Source organism: Piliocolobus tephrosceles, chromosome 14 (assembly GCF_002776525.5).
Source record: "Piliocolobus tephrosceles isolate RC106 chromosome 14, ASM277652v3, whole genome shotgun sequence".
Lineage (NCBI taxonomy): Eukaryota > Metazoa > Chordata > Mammalia > Primates > Cercopithecidae > Piliocolobus > Piliocolobus tephrosceles.
This window is the reverse complement of record NC_045447.1, coordinates 33,637,998-33,654,888: the sequence shown is the minus strand read 5'-3', so window position 1 is coordinate 33,654,888 and position 16,891 is coordinate 33,637,998. Positions and strand designations below refer to the sequence as shown.

At 37.6% G+C, this 16,891-nt stretch overlaps 1 protein-coding gene across 4 annotated transcripts in view; it reads left to right on the top strand.

The window, feature by feature from the left end:
- The window catches only part of SLC44A1 (solute carrier family 44 member 1), a 195,384-nt gene that overhangs the window by 114,057 nt on the left and 64,436 nt on the right, over positions 1-16,891 (top strand). For all 4 annotated transcript variants that reach the window (XM_023202418.2, XM_023202410.3, XM_023202422.2 and 1 more), the window contains 7 exons: positions 799-888; positions 3,548-3,687; positions 5,160-5,346; positions 6,907-7,072; positions 7,855-8,011; positions 8,723-8,806; positions 16,374-16,511. In XM_023202418.2, coding sequence (XP_023058186.1) covers positions 799-888; positions 3,548-3,687; positions 5,160-5,346; positions 6,907-7,072; positions 7,855-8,011; positions 8,723-8,806; positions 16,374-16,511 — 962 coding nt within the window. The remainder of the gene's footprint in view (positions 1-798; positions 889-3,547; positions 3,688-5,159; positions 5,347-6,906; positions 7,073-7,854; positions 8,012-8,722; positions 8,807-16,373; positions 16,512-16,891) is intronic.

Here is a 16,891-nt window from a genome sequence, read left to right as displayed (position 1 = left end):
AATTAAGAAATTTATAAATTATTATTTCAGAAATGTAATTCCCATGCAAGGGTTAAATCTTTCCTTTCTTCTTTAAGATTTTTACTCAGGATTATAGCACATGGGATTTAGCTTGGGGCAGGTAGAATAATTGGCTGTATAACTCAAACAGCTTTGCTCCTTTTTGAGAAAGGTCTCCTCACCTGGGACCCCTGACCTCAGTTGAGAAATTAGACAGAGGAAGTTTGGCCATAGTAGGCTTCAGGATGTTACTCCACAGGGTTAGACCATCATTTGGAGTTCTAGAGGGGAAACAGCCAGAAAAGGATAAGATGCCATTTAGCTTCTGGACTGTCAGAGAAGTTAAGTTGGTCCTGAAATACATAGATTACTCAATAAAGGGTAGCGCCTAATTTAACTGATCTCTGTCTATGTGTGGTAATTTTTCTTGTCACCAACATGACATGTCATTCTCTACACTTTGTGTGCTGGCATGTATGTTTGCATGTCTGATGTCTTCCCCGTGGTGAATCCACAACAGTCCTGTGCTGTTTTTGAGTCACCATGTGCATTTGCATGTATTTTTTTCTGTAGTTCCTAAACCCACAGTTAGGTAACTTTGGTTTCGAGTGATGCTATTTAAGTGGTACAAGTAGCAAAGTCAAATACAACAGTAGCCAGTTTCCTTCCTTACCTAATGTGGTCAATAGCAACAGAATATTTCCCTGGGGAAAAAAGCAACCATCAAAAGGGTTTTCTTTGTATTTACCTGTGTTTTCAAATAATATTCTATATGTTCTCTATTTATCTTCCCTGCAGTTCTATCCATGATTTTGATGGTGATAATCAGGTATATATCAAGAGTACTTGTGTGGATCTTAACGATTCTGGTCATACTTGGTTCACTTGGTAAGCTATTTATTTCTTTGTTTTCATGGTACTTAACTACTTTGGTAGAAAATAGAAATACAAAGAAGAAAATAAATTTTATTTTCACATGCTATATCTTCAAGGAAGACTGTTAATTTTTGCCTTAAAATTTCTCATAATTCTATTTGCCCCTCCCTTCATTTCATCACTGTTGGCATTTGAAGTCCAGACCTTTTTTCTATGCATATGTATATGAACATATATAGTTAAATTTTACCAGCTGAATATGAAACCTTTTAGTAATGGAATTTGTTCTCATTACATTTATAATCTTCACTGGTATGTTTGGTCTTACTGTTCTCATCTGTTCTGTCTTTCCTGAAATTCTTTAGACTACTGTGATTATTAAAGTCAGAAATAAGATGATATATGTTGAGTTCTCCCCTACCTCCCTTAAATTTAGCATAAACTTTGCTTCCTTTTATCCCCTACTCTCTTCTGCTCCCTCCCACTTTTTGCGTTTGTTAAATAGTCTGAGCTTTTGTACTAGGGTTATAATTAAAGTTAAAATATTATTTTCACCTGCTGTATCTTTTTAAAACTCTTGTTTATCTTTGCCTTAAAAAGTTTTATGATTATATTTACATTTACGTTTTCCTGGACTAGTTTTATTAGGTACTACTTGTCCTTCTTCTATAAAGTAGTGCAGAACTGCTAGTAAGGAAAACTAAATCAGTTATTTGGAAATAAATTTGAAGAGGTTTTCCTGAATGTAAAGGAAAATTACCAAAAAAGTAAAATGGTAAGTTAGAAGATGATAGCAGAAGAATAAACCATGACCTTAGGAGAAAAGAAAACAATGGAACAGAAACAACAATCAAATACAGAAATAAAAAATTTCAGAATTAAAAAGATTCCCCCAAAAGATCATAGGCAAATTTAATTATGATTCAGAATTAGACAGAACTTTAAAGCTCTAGATATTAATAGTGTTGTGATGATTAAATTAGATCACATCTATAAAGGATGTAGCACAGTTCCTAACACAAATTAAAAGTTTAATAATAAATACTGTCTACCATGGCTATTGTGAACAGCTTCCTCCTTGACATCATTATTTCAATTTCATTCTATTTTTTTAACTTCAGCTTTTCTCCTGTAATTCATTTCTGTTTCTAGGAAACATATTTTCTTCTTCCATTTTCTGAATATATTAAACATTTTTCCAAACAATTTTCTTGTACCTGCAAGACTTCAAAATGGAAACATTCCCCTTGCTCTAAAATGTTTTTCACCAATTTCTGGTAGTTTTGATTTGTTTCCTCCTCTTCAACAGATGGAAAATTTGTACTTGGTGTTTGCCAACAAATAGGTAATGGAATTTGTCTTTGACCTCATTCACTCTTGAGTGCAGATGTTGATGTACCTCGACTTTACTTCAGTTTTTTATCTCCTAGACATTTATCATATCAGCCACACACACACACATCTCTCTACTCTGAATTATCCAATTTTTTACTGTGACCTACAAGGCCTTACAGTATGGTCTGGTCCCCAGCTACCTCTCTGCCCACATCTCTACCACTTTCCGCATTGTTCATTGCAGTAGCCACAATGGTCTTCTTTCTCTCATACTAAGGATGGTTCTACCTCAGCCTCTTTGAACTTTGCCTGGAACACTCTTTCCTTAGATAGTATCATAGATTGCTCTCTGTCTTTGATTCCGTTGCTCAGTTATCATCTTACTAATACCAGTGAGGCCTTGCTTACCCATCATATATAAAATTGCAAAGCTTTCCGTACCCAAACACTCTATCTATATCCTTCTTACCAGGAGATCATTTTTTCTTTAGACTTAATATATTGTATTTTTCCTTGTTTTCTTATTCCTCCCCCCCACCCCCCGCCCCCACTGTTACATAAGTTCCATGAGCAGCAAGAGTGAGGACTCGGCTTTGTTTACTGCTCTATCTCTAGCTAGAAGAATAGGTGCTGTAGCATTCAAAATGTTTGCTGAATGGGTTGAAGGTAGGTATGTAAGTCAGCTCTCATATGTGGAGGTAGGTTTGTCTCCGTCTTCAGTCTGGTTCTTTGAATCTCTCAACCGGTGTTGGAGATTAAAAAATGCTCATCCCTAGCACCCACCACTATCAGAGGTTTCCTCTTTGTTCCTCCCTTTGGTGGGAACTGTTCTTTTGATTTGCATGTATTCATTGTACAAATATTTAATCAACTGCATTACTGTGTCAGTGCAAGACACAGAGGTATCTGTGATGAGTACAACAGAGAAGATCCTTGCCCTCTTCAAGCTTCATTGATGTTTTCTGTGATGCTTATTTCCTTCCTTCAGCCTCCTCAGCTTAAATGCTGAGGCTCTTTCTTTGTGATCAGTTCCTCTCAGAGGTGTATGTTTCTACTGGCTCGCTCTTAGCTTCATAGTCAATAATAAATAAATTTGAAGGAAGCTTATTTGATACACTGAAGGATTTGTAAGTGCTTAATGTGGAGGGTGATAATAGAGTAATGGACACTTTCTTTATGCTGGCAAAAAGTTATCGCTACGTACTTCCCAGCCAAATGGATTGTCACTGCATTAGTCCCATGATGATCTGTAGGAAGGGTCAAGAAAATTGAGAATTTATGTTACACATTTTCTTATGCTAATTACTGCATTAAAAATTGGCTCTTTTGTCTCCAGGAGGCACAGGTGTACTATGGTGGCTGTATGCAAAGCAAAGAAGGTCTCCCAAAGAAACTATTACTCCCGAGCAGCTTCAGATAGCTGAAGACAATCTTCGGGCCCTCCTCATTTATGCCATTTCAGCTACAGTGTTCACAGTGAGTTTAGGCTTTGGTGTGTCTTTTGGTTTTGTGTTTTATTTGCAGGAGATCATTAATGGAGCAGAAACTCAAATCTAGCTTTTGCATTCCTGACCCTGATCTCCAGTAGATAATATCTCTGTCCCATAGTATATGAAACATTAAAAAGTCTCCTAAAGGCTTCCCTCATGGATGAGTGCTATTTGATGAAACGTTTTTTTCTACCCTGACTGCTTTTTGAGAGAGGATTTTCACCCTAGAATATTTACATTACCATTTGCTTACAAGAACATATTTCTTACTGTCATAAGATAATTACTTTTTAAAAATGATTCCCTTTACTGCAGAAAAGTATGTTAAAAAATATATCATTTCATTTACTTGTTCACTAATTATCTTCCCATTTGTCTTTCAAACTTTTCATTTAACAATATGGCGTTATTTCAGAAATATAGGTCTGGGCAGGTACAGTGTGGCTTATGCCGATAATGCTAGCACTTTGGGAGACTAAAGTGGGAGGATCACTTGAGCCCACGAGTTGTAGACCAACCTGGGCAAGATAGTGAGACCCTGTCTCCATAAAAAACTAGAATCAGCTGAGCATGGTGGTGTGCACCTGTGGTCCCAGCTACTTGGGGGGCAGAGGTGGTAGGGTCACTTGAGCCATGATTGTGTCACTGCATTACAGCCTGGGCAACAGAGTGAGACCTTGTCTCCAAAATATATATGTGTATTTGTGTGTGCGTATGTGTGTGTATGTGTGTGTGTGTGAGATTTGCTGCTTAGGTATTAAGCAATAAAATTACCAATTAACATGTGGTTAAATAATTTATATATGTATCTTTGGTTCATCATTATCTTCTCTCTGAAAAAAGAAAAAAAATCAGTCTACTTCTAAGAGCAACCGAAGCTTTTTATTGAGCATCAGAAACAAAAAATAAAGCCACCATAAAACCATTGATGCCAAAAGATATTTGTTAGTTATTGTTATACAGATGTTACAACAAAATATGAATGAAATCTCATTTCAGGTACAGTTTGCTGTGCCAGCTGCTGGAGATGGGACGTGGGGGTGGGAGCAAGCAAAGGGTGAATCTGACACAGATCCCACTTTTAAGGAGCTATTGGTCTAATAGGGAAGATCGAAATAAAAACCTCATTTTTATGGTGTATTTGTTTAAATAAAGAGTCTCCTCCTGACTGACAATATGTTTTGATACATAATGAGTGGCAAAGGGAAAAGGAAAAAAATTCTAGGATGTATTAATAAGTTGATAAATCCTTTATGTTTTGCTTTAAAGGACACTTGGTAACCGTCATATACAATTGACAATAAATATTGCAAGAGAGATACTTACTGCTAAAATATTATTGAAATTCAAAGAATGCTACCTCCAGGTTTGGGGGTGAAGGGTTATGTTAAAAATTTCTACTATTTTCGGTTTCTGTTTTCACTACTTACAATAACTGAAACCATTCTCTCCATACAGGTGATCTTATTCCTGATAATGTTGGTTATGCGCAAACGTGTTGCTCTTACCATCGCCTTGTTCCACGTAGCTGGCAAGGTCTTCATTCACCTGCCACTGCTAGTCTTCCAGCCCTTCTGGACTTTCTTTGCTCTTGTCTTGTTTTGGGTGTACTGGATCATGACACTTCTTTTTCTTGGCACTACCGGTAAGAAGATATGCTTCTTTCTCTTAGTGACAAGCGTGATTTGCATTCCAGTATTTTAGAACATCAGAGAGAGGTAATTCTTCAGACATTTGTTGGTGACGGTCCAATAGCCATCAGAACTTGTAGTGGTTATGGCTCTTCAACAACCTACTCCATATTCGTCTTTTTTTTTTTAGACGGAGTCTTGCTCTGTCACCCAGGCTGGAGTGCAGTGGTGCTCTCTTGGCTCACTGCAACCTCCGCCTCCCAGGTTCAAGCGATTCTTCTGCCTCAGCCTCCTTAGTAGCTAGGACTACAGGCGCATGCCACCATGCCTGGCTAATTTTTGTATTTTTAGTAGAGACAGAGTTTTATGATATTGGCCAGGCTGGTCTCGAACTCCTGACTTCGTGATCTGCCTGCCTCAGCCTCCCAAAGTGTTGGGATTACTGGCGTGAGCCACTGCTTCTGGCCTTTTTTTTTTTTTTTTTTTTTTATTTGAGACAGAGTGTCTCTCTGTCGCCCAAGCTAGAGTGCAGTGGTGCGATCTCAGCTCACTGCAACCTCTGCCTCACAGGTTTAAAACAATTTTCCTGCCTTAGCCTCCTGAGCAGCTGGCACTACAGGTATGCACCACCACGCCTGGCTAATTTTTGTATATTTAGTAGAGACAGGGTTTCTCCATGTTGCCCAGGCTGCTCTTGAACTCCTGGTCTCATGTGATCCGTCCACCTCAGCCTCCCAAAGTGCTGGGATTACAAGCGTGAGGTAGCGTGCCCAGCCCATATTCGTGATTTTTTAGAACATCCTAGCCATGTAAGTCTAGATCAGGGAAGGCCTGAAATTGCATTCTAATTCTGAAATGATCATGAATTTGAAGTAAGTTCTGGTACTGACTCAGACGTTTAGATTCATTCTAAGATGAACCAATGAATGCAGTGTCACTCAGGAGTTACCTCAAATCCCAGGTATAGCCAAGGATATACTTACTTCCTTGAGATTTTCTAGTTTGGAAATGATCTGACCCTAACTAGAGCTCCAAGTGAGGATATAGTTCATAGTTAGACACTCAGACTTTCTTACAGCCATACCGAATATCAAAGGTTAAACTTAAATGGAACTAATTGTAAAGAGTATCATAAGGATAGTAAACTTGTATGTAACTATGTAACTTATCTGTCCATTCAGCACACACACTTAGCAATTGAATATAATAATAATTTCTGTATTTTGCTAAGAAATCTATAATGATTGGATAAATAATAGGTCTTGAAAAAAACTGAAGTGTTTGAAAATTCATGGTTAAACTAAATAATTGATAATTAAAGGAGAATTTTATCAAATTGAACAACTTTTAAAAGCTTTATATGATGCCTCTGAGGACATCAAAATGCATAATAGTACAAATCTTAATTTCACAACTTTTCAAGTGATAGTTGTTTTTGTCCCTTTATGAAATAGCACATGGATCAGAAGGTTTGTGGCTTGGGGTAGAGGGACCCCATTGCCTTCTATTTAATTGCCGTATTTCTGGATTTGTACTTTATGTGCTTCTTCTTTCCTCCCTTGGTATTTTCCTAGGCAGTCCTGTTCAGAATGAGCAAGGCTTTGTGGAGTTCAAAATTTCTGGGCCTCTGCAGTACATGTGGTGGTACCATGTGGTGGGCCTGATTTGGATCAGTGAATTTATTCTGGCGTGTCAGCAGATGACAGTGGCAGGAGCTGTGGTAACATACTATTTTACTAGGTGAGAATTTGTTGTTATTAGACAACTCAAGTTCATCTAAGGGACGGTGTCCACAGGCTGGAGGGGAAGGGAATCAGACTGGGGCTGGTAGGAGTTTCATTTCTTTAATAAAATAATTAGAAGTGAATATGATAGAGTGTTATATATAGTTGATAATTCTGGGAGGTGGTCAAATGAGAGATTGTTGTTTTATTCTTTATACTTTTCTGCAATTGTCTCAAAAAATTTATCGTGATGTCACAAATTGTATTTAGCAGAAGAATAAATCTTATAGTGGTGCCATACGTACTTTTGCTTTGTATAAAAGTCCATCAAAGGACAAGTCTTTTTAGTTTGTTTAGACCGGAACAAGTGTGAGTTCCCTTTGCTAACTTTACAGCCAAATATGAAAGCTTTAGGCCTCATAGTTTTCTATTATAATTATATGCCAAGTCTAAATTGAACATCTTTTTAAATTCTGTTTTCTGATTATGTGGTTAACCCCGTAAGTATTCACTAATAGAAGCTTTCGGAGCACAGTTTTATTTAACTTGAAGTATTAGAGCATCAGAACCCCATGAAACCATAGAGCAATGACATTAATTTAAATAGCATATGTGTAGCATTTGTAATAGTAGCATTTGTAATAGTGATATATCACTTGGCCATTTTGTCATAAGACAAAATAAGAGTGATGAGCTGATTTTTTTTTTCCCCCACTGCATTGAACTCTAAACCATACCTGTGTTTCCATCCTGATCTAGGCTTTGTTTTAATTGTCTTTTTGGTCATTTTTTAAATAGGGATAAAAGGAATTTGCCATTTACACCTATTTTGGCATCAGTAAATCGCCTTATTCGTTACCACCTTGGTACGGTGGCAAAAGGATCTTTTATTATCACATTAGTCAAAATTCCGCGAATGATCCTTATGTATATTCACAGTCAGCTCAAAGGAAAGGTAAGAGGAAAATGCATTTCTGTACTTTCTGTGGGCACATTCCAGACCTCAGTTCTGCATGTAGGAAAGCATCCAATAATGTTAAATACAAAGTTGTGTTTTCTTCAAAGTCTTTACGAGGCAAAATCTAGCCCTTCTCCCCTGTCTCCCACTCACGCACTCCGTATGCTCTGGCAAAATTCATCCAATCACTAGTTACTAAAAGTTTCCTGTGCTGCTCTTCCTCTCTGTTGACTCACATATCTTCCTTGTTAGAACTTCTTCCCTATCCTTGACTGTGGGAATAACATGCATTTCAACATAGTTTAGCTCAAATTCTACCCCTTTGTAGAAACCTTTCCTGATTCCTGCCATCTCCCAAACAATGCTGTCTCTTTGTTCTCCACTCTTATAACTCTTAGCATCTATACTACATTCTGATTGTAACTTTTTTGTGTTTAGTATTTTTTTCTCCTACTAGATTGTAAGTACCTTGCAGGTGTTATAAACTTCGTTGTATCTTATATGCAATAGAGACTAAATAAATATTGAATTTAACTTATTAAAAATAATTCAGTCATTATGTTTTAAGGAGAAAGTAGACAAGTATGGAGGCTTTGAAGCATAAATTGTGATTTTAAAATTTTTATTTATTTTTCTAATGTTTGAAGTCTTCTGTATGACAGTTTGATTCTTTGGTTTTTTGATTATTTCAATTTTTCCCCCATCCAGGAAAATGCATGTGCACGATGTGTGCTGAAATCTTGCATTTGTTGCCTTTGGTGTCTTGAAAAGTGCCTAAATTATTTAAATCAGGTAAAATATTTTAAAATTAAATCTAATATTTACTTTCAAAGATAGGTTCATTGTTTCTTCTCCCAAGCTAAAATAAACTTAATTGAAAGATGTTATGTTTTTCTTGTGGTATTGTACACACATTGTACCTTGATAAAGTGTGTCTATTTCAATCATATTCTTATTTTTTAAATTAATATATGTGCTTACCAAGCCTCATTATTATTTTAATTTTTTCCAACTATTATTTTAGGTTTAGGGGGTACATGTACAGGTTTGTTATGTAGGTTATTATTTTTATTTTAATAAATAGATAAAACATCACTAGGGTTTGTTTTTCAGGGAAAACATTTATCTCTTATCCCTTAATTCACATTCCTTCATTTTTTAAGTTTTCCCTAAGAATCTGACTACTGTGGCTATTATTATCCTTTCATTTTTAAAAATGTTGTTTGAAAACTTCAGTGTAAAGCTATTGTGACACTTTATCCCTCTCTGCAGCTAGCTACTATCATTCAAACTAGTGTGCTCTCTATGCTGATACTTTTTTTTGTTGGAGGGGGGTCCCCAACTGCTAAACACTATGATATTGGCCTGGGAAATATTATCAAAGGAAGTACTACTTATAAGGTTGAATGGAAGAATTGATATTTATAGGATAAAAGGGCTGAGGGGAATGGATTAGTCCTCTATCTAGCTAATATCTGAGGATCTAGGAGTCTCTGTGGGGCATTCCTTCCTTCTTTTCTTTATTTTTTTAAGTTACTTTTCCATTCCCTAAAAATCAGTTCTAATGTATTAATGCCCTCATCTAATAGGCCAGAGGTAAAATTGACTTTCTCACCATTTACCGCTAAGTGATTAAAGAGTAGCATTGCACTTTCCATTCACTCCAGGCTAGTCACAGGTTGATAGTTCTATGGTCATGGTATTGAGCATGCCTGGACTTTGCTTTATTGGGTTCTGTGGTTACTATGAGAAAGTAGGTATGATGTTTCATTAGCAAAATACATTCTTATAGGTCATAATATTCCCTGTGGATGTATAAGTGTTTGGAAGCTCATTCTTAAAATAATTAGTAACAGCCATAGCAACTTGAAAAATTGGGTTCTTTAAAATTGGTTTGAGGCCAAGTCATCTTTATCAGAAAGTTGGTGGATACACTAAAGATGATCGTAATTGCATTTTTATACCCATCACTAAGTAGCTTATCCTTGGAGAGGTATGCGAAGCCCAGATCTCTAGTCTCAATCCCACTGCCGTCCCCCAGGCACCTTTTGCTTTTACAGTTTTCCAAGTGTGCCTGGGATGACTTCCAACACCTGAGTAGTTCCTACTGAATCTTAATGATTCTGCCTGAGCGTCACTCCAAGAAGCCATCCTTCACCACACTAGCCCCTCTGCTGAGCTTCTTACACTAGGTCATACCTTAGTATTCAAATACTAACAACACTACATCGAAGTTATCTATTAACTTTACCTTTACATTTCTAGCTCCTTTAAAGTAAAGATCTTCTTTTTCTTGGTCTCCTCAGAAGCTAGCACAGTGCCCAATATACAATAGGTGGTCTTTTAGTGTTTTCTGAATGAACTGTTAATTATATAAGTGAATATTTGGACTCAAAAGGACTAACAGGGTGATACAAAACTATAAAAATCTTGAAAAGGAGATGTGCAGTTATACTGAAGGAAGAAAACACATCATATGATATCAAGATAGTCGATTAAAAGGTTACAGAAATCGAAGGTTTTCAGCATATCCCAAGCTAAACATTAGTCAGTGATTTAGTACCAACAACCCTGAGATGTTGATCTTTTTTGTACACGTTTTGTCCATTTTGGATCAGCATTTTGTAGGCATGATGTTTGAAGTTTTAAGTGGAACATTAAAATAGTAGTAAATCAAATATGTGAGCAAAGGCTTAGAGAGAGTTATTCTGAACTCATACTTTGTAGTTCTGTTTGGGAGTACAAAGTGCTACAATGTGGGGACTGATCACCTGCAATGCTTCATGTCTCCTGGGCTCATAGGAGATGCCACATTTGAAATATGGTCAACACAACTCTGTAAGGCTAGCATTATTTTCTCATCTGTTTCATAGATGAGAAAATTGAGACTGGCATCTGTGGCAGATCATGAGACCTAAAGGTAGAAGAAGTTTTCAAATCAAAGTTTGCCTCACTGTTTCCAGTATATCACACTGCTGCCATTATATCACACTCATACACATATAAATATATATACATTTCTGAGTGGCATAAACAAAAATATGGTTTATTATAGAAAATATGCAGACATCTCAAATTTTAATGATTCATTCTGTAAACTAAGACAATGATTTTTTAAAGAAAGTCTATTGAGGTCAGGCATGGTGGCTCACACCTATAATCCCAACACTTTGGGAGGCCGAGGCAGGTGGATCGTTTGAGATCAGGAGTTCGAGACCATCCTGGCCAACATGGTGAAACCCCATCTCTAATGAAAGTACAAAAATTAGCCAGATGTGGTGGCTCATGCCTGTAGTCCCAGCTACTCCGGAGGCTAAGGCAGGAGAATCACTTGAACCTGGGAGGCCGAGGTTGTAGTGAGCCGAGATTGAGCCATTGCATTCCAACCTGGGCAACAGAGCGAGACTCTGTCAAGAAAAAAGAAAGAAAGAAAGAAAGCCTATTGAAATTAAGATTTGCAACACACTTGTAATTTTTATGACTTTGAAAAAGTCTAAGAATTTAGAACAAAATTGGATAAGGCCTACAGTATGAGTTTGACTTGGTGCCCTGTCTTAATCTGTTCAGGCTTCTATAACAAAATACCATAGGCTAGGTGGCTTCTAAACAACAGAAATTTATTTTTCATAGTTATGTAGTTTATGAGAACTATCCCCATAGTTCAAGAGGCTGGGAAATCCAAGATCAAGGCACCAGCAAAATCAGTGGCTTGTGTGGGCCTGTTTCCTGGTTCAGAGATGGCGCTTTCTTACTGTGACTTCACATGGTAGAAGAGACAAAATAGCTCTTTGGGGTAATTTTTTAAACAAGGGTACTAATCCCATTCATGAGAGTAGAGCCCTCATGACCTAATCACCTCCCAAAGACCCTACTTACTAATACCATTACCTTGCTGACTATGTTTCAACATACGAACTTTGAGAAGACACGAACATTCGGACCATAGCATTCCCCTTCCCCCTTTTGCCTCAAATAAGAAAGGAATAATTGTCATTACCCTTTCATTTATTTAATTTATAAGGATCCACACAGAACTGCTCATACCCTATATTCCCTTAGCATTGCTGTCTAGCTTGCCCCTATTAAGTGAGTCATTATGTAAATATTTTAAACTTTAAGAGAATTGCTGGGTCCTTCGCTAGAGAAAGGAAAGAAGATGTGAAAATGAAGAAGTTGTATTCTGGGACAGATGGTCACACAGGCCTGTTACATGCATGTGACCCTCTGCCCTCACATATTTTCTTTCACATGATCAGTACTTTTTAACTATATCCCGTCACACAGAAGTACAACCAGGGATTGCGTGGGCTAACAGGCATCCTTTAAAAAGATTTCTGGATGGTGGTCATCCTTCATCTTGCTCCGGGGGGTTGAATATCCTCAAGCTTGTGTCCTACCCAAGCAAATGTTGAGCGTGGGCTAAATGTTAATCAGTGATGTCTGTCTGTGGGCAGTTTAACTCCAGATAAGGAAGGCTGTCTGAGAAGAAGGTGGGTGGACTCTAAAAATCTTAACCAAGAAGTCTGAAGAAAGTTCAGAGAATAGTTATCAGGGAAAGCCATAAAGGACTCCGAAATTCCTAAGAACCTTAAGCATGAATTCTTTTAGACTAGGAAGTATAGAAAAGGAGGGAATTTTCATTGGCCTGCTATGATTTGCAGCACATTTTTCTTCCTGAAGAAGTCATCTTGACCTTTATGTATCCAGTTTATCTTCCTACCTTGGGAGGGAGTGAAAGAGCTTGCAAAATATCCACGTACTTTTTTTTTAGTTGGGTTGAATACAAAGGAATCGCATAGATCCATAGAAATACTGCCAAAAAGGCTAAATTTCTGTGACTATCTTCGACTCTCACAGAAATTTCTCAGAGGGGTGGAGAAAATAAATTATTGCTGCTTATTTATCTACAAAGAGATAGACTTCTGCCCTAAAAGCAGATGGAATGGCGCAGGGTGGGGTGATAAGAAAGAAGCAAAAGAGGAATAATAATAATTCTCAAATGAAATGAACCTTCTAAAAACTAATGAGGGAAACAAAAAGTTTTTATAGTTTAGTTTGGAAGTGTTGGGCATTCTCCTCATGTCAACTGGTCTGATGATAACAGAGGAGAGAGACTGGAGACATGTGGGTCCTCTCTTGCTTCTGTCTCAAGGAAATTCATGGTGAACTGGAAAGGGTAGAACACTATAGTTAAGAGTGAGTTGTTCCCATTGAGGGTAGGAGTGACCATAAGCTAGTACCTAGTTGATTTAAATGGGTTGTCCAATTTCCTTGATTCTAGACATTATGAGCTATTTAGCATCAGGATACATCTCATAATCAATATGTATATTTGATATGGTAGGATATTTTCTCCTAAAAACTTGTTATGAATAACTGGCTCATTAGTCTCTTGATTATATCTTAGAATGTGGGAAATAAGGTATTTCTCTTCAAGGGAGTTATGCTCCAGATCACTGAAGACCTTTGTCAATTAAATTGTTGAACTGAAGAATTACAGTGAGAGATGCTGAAAGATTGAAAGTTGTGGAGGAAGTTACTAAAATTTGAAATGAGTAAATGTGGTTTGTATTTCCAATAAGAGGGTGGATTCCACATACAGTAGATGAGGGAGTAGATGAGATTGATATTAATCCTTGGCAGTACTGTAGAACAGGAAGTCAGCAAGCTTTCTCTGTGAGGGACCAGAGAGTAAATATTTTTGGCTTTATGGGCCATACAGGATCTTTCATGACTGCACAATTCCATTGCTGTAGCATGAAAGCAGCCATGGACAATATGTAAACAATGAGCACAGCTGTGTGCCAGTAAAACTTTATTTACAAAAGTAATTGGCAGGCCAGATATGGCCTGTAGGTGATAGGTTCACCACCTCTGCTATAGAATAAATTGTTAACTGGGTGTTTTTGTGAGTACTTAGGGAACTGGTGCGAACTGGGAACCAGTCTGTGTTCTTTCAGAATAGAACTGGCTGGGGCAGTTCTTCTTCATCATTTTTCAGCAAGGTTAATGTTACACAAGATCAAAAGTATAGTTTATTTTTACTTCTTTGAGTCACTTGGCAGAGTATTTCAAAAGAAGCTTTTGTGGAAGATGAAAAAAAACACTTGGACCACTGCAGTTAGGTAGTTAACTCTGTGGTGCCTGCTGTCTTTTATCTGATAAGAAGCACTGACAGATGACAATATAAGGGAGCAACAAGCAGGCAGATGCTAACGAACACTTAGTATGATTTCTTTAAGATGTTCTGTATTTTAGTTTTTGAGATAAAAAGACTTATAGTAATATATTCTGATAATAAACTTCCGCAATTTGTATGATGAAATTCTGTATACCAAAATCATACTGTACTTCTGTTTTGTTTTTCTTTTTTTGGAGATGGAGTCTTACTCTGTCGCCCAGGCTGGAGTGCAGTGGTGTGATCTCGGCTTACTGCAACCTCCACGTCCCTGGTTCAAGCAATTCCCTTGCCTCAGCCTCCCAAGTAGTTGGGATTACAGGCGCACACCACCACGCCTGGCTTACTTTTTTGTATTTTTAGTATAGATGGGGTTTCACCATGTTGGCCAGACTGGTCTCGGACTCCTGCCCTCAGGTAATCCACCCGCCTCGACCTCCCAAAATGCTGGGATTACAAGCATGAGCCACCGTGCCTGTCCTCATAATGTGTTTCTTAAAGAGCACCATAATTTATTTCCTACTGCCCCATTACTGAAAAAAGCTGAGGAACCACAGGTAGTGACCTGCTCAGTAAAATACTCTCTTCGGCTCTGAAATGTTCTGCATTTTTAATCAATGAATTTAATCATATAATGGCAAGTTAAATTTTTGATAATTCAAACCTCATCTTCATTACAGACTCCTAATAATTAACAAGCTTTTAATTAGAATATTCATAAATTGTAGACCATCTCTCCTGGGCTCAGTGGTTAATGCTTTATAGACAACACAGTATAAAGCAAGCCCTTTATCTCCAACAGTTTCCCAGCAATCCCAACATTTGGGACCCAGTGACAATTTGAGTCAGCACTAAACCCAAAATTCCTCAGGACCAAAAGTTTTAGTCACAAAGTTCATATACTTTTCCTTCCTAAGACTCAAACATATTTGATGTTATAATACTTTTTCACACTTCCCAGAAAACATCAATGCTGTTCTAGAATGTAACATAAAAAAGAACGGAAAAAAAAAATCAGTCTATGACTAGTAGGTCAAAGAGCACATGGGGCAGCCGAAGCAGGTATAATTGAATGAAAGCGTTATCAGCTAGAACTCAGTATTTTAAGGAACAGAAAGCTCAGCTCAATCTGACCTGAACAAGGGAGAGGGAGGGGAATGTAGAGCAGGAAAGAGCTGGGATTCTTAGCAATTTATTAGCTTCTATAACAGAAAAGTTCAGAAATCTGGCAAGTTCCCAATGTCCCAATTGTCACCAAGTTGAAGTACCTGGTTCTCCCTGCTCTGACTTCATGGTGTTGGCCTCACCCTCAGTTTTACACTGTGACCTTCAGCAGCTCTTCTCATTATGTTAGCCAAACAGCTACAGCCATTCATACCCTCACACCTTCAAGAGAACCTATGGAAAAGAAAGAAAGCCTCTTTTTCCCAGAAGCCCGAGGGAACATCACTTTTGCTTTCATTGGCTCTGATTGGTTTATTTACCAATTCTGAACCAATCATTGTGGCCAGTAGGTATAGTATGCTAATTGGCTTATGTCAGTCAAGACCCATCCCCAGAGCCTGAGGTAGTGACAGTCTCACTGGGACTGAAACAGGGAATGGGGTAAGGCTGTTTTCTCAAAAAAGATTTAGGGTTCTGCTCCCAGGAGGAGGAGGGGTATAAAATGCCAGCTATCAAAGAGCTATGTACTACAAGAGCTGTGAGAAGTGAGAGCATAGAAGAAAGCCACCAAGGAGGAGATAGTAGATAGTCCAGATAGAGCACCACAGCAATCTGATGCCCACACCTACCTCTTGAGCTTTTAAAGCATCACCTAAATGATTACAGTGCACTGCTGATGTTCACAGTCATGACCCTGAGACATCTAGGAAAGATTAAATTATGTTTGATTTACTAAGACAGGGAAGAAGTTAATGGATGTTAGAAAGGTTTGTGTATGTTTTAATAAATAACAGTGTTTTTAAAGGACCAAAACTAAGCCAAATGGAAAGTTATTTTTACCATATGAGGCTTTAAATCTTATATTTTCTTGTACTCAGTCTCAATCTTACCTCATTAAAGGGTGCCATGTGTTTGACTGAAATATTTTTAGAAGCTATGTTTTAGCTATGCTCAGTTTATATCTTAACAAAGGAAGTTTCAGTTGTTGATGAAAATGTTGTTTTTGCTTTTGTCCAGAATGCATACACAGCCACAGCTATCAACAGCACCAACTTCTGCACCTCAGCAAAGGATGCCTTTGTCATTCTGGTGGAGAATGCTTTGCGAGTGGCTACCATCAACACAGTGGGAGATTTTATGTTATTCCTAGGCAAGGTAAGACCAAGTATTTTTTTCTGCAACATACAGTAAAATTTTGCATATATGTATTTGCTCTTTTATTTTAAAAATAGCCAGGCCACCAAAAAACTAAAAGTAAGTACTTAGAAAGTACTTAGAAAGCCCTTACTATGTGTCCAGCATTGTTATAAGTACTTGACATATATTGTGTTCATTTAATCCCCACAATAAATTTTTGAGGTAAGTTCCGTTATTATCCTCATATTACAGAGACGGAAACTGAGGCATGGAGAGGCTAAGTCATGTGCCTATGTTTCTCTTTCTATGTTGTTTTTTGTTGTTGTTGTTTGTTTGTTTGTTTGTTTTGAGACGGAGTTTCACTCTGTCGCCCAGGCTGGAGTACAATGGTGCTATCT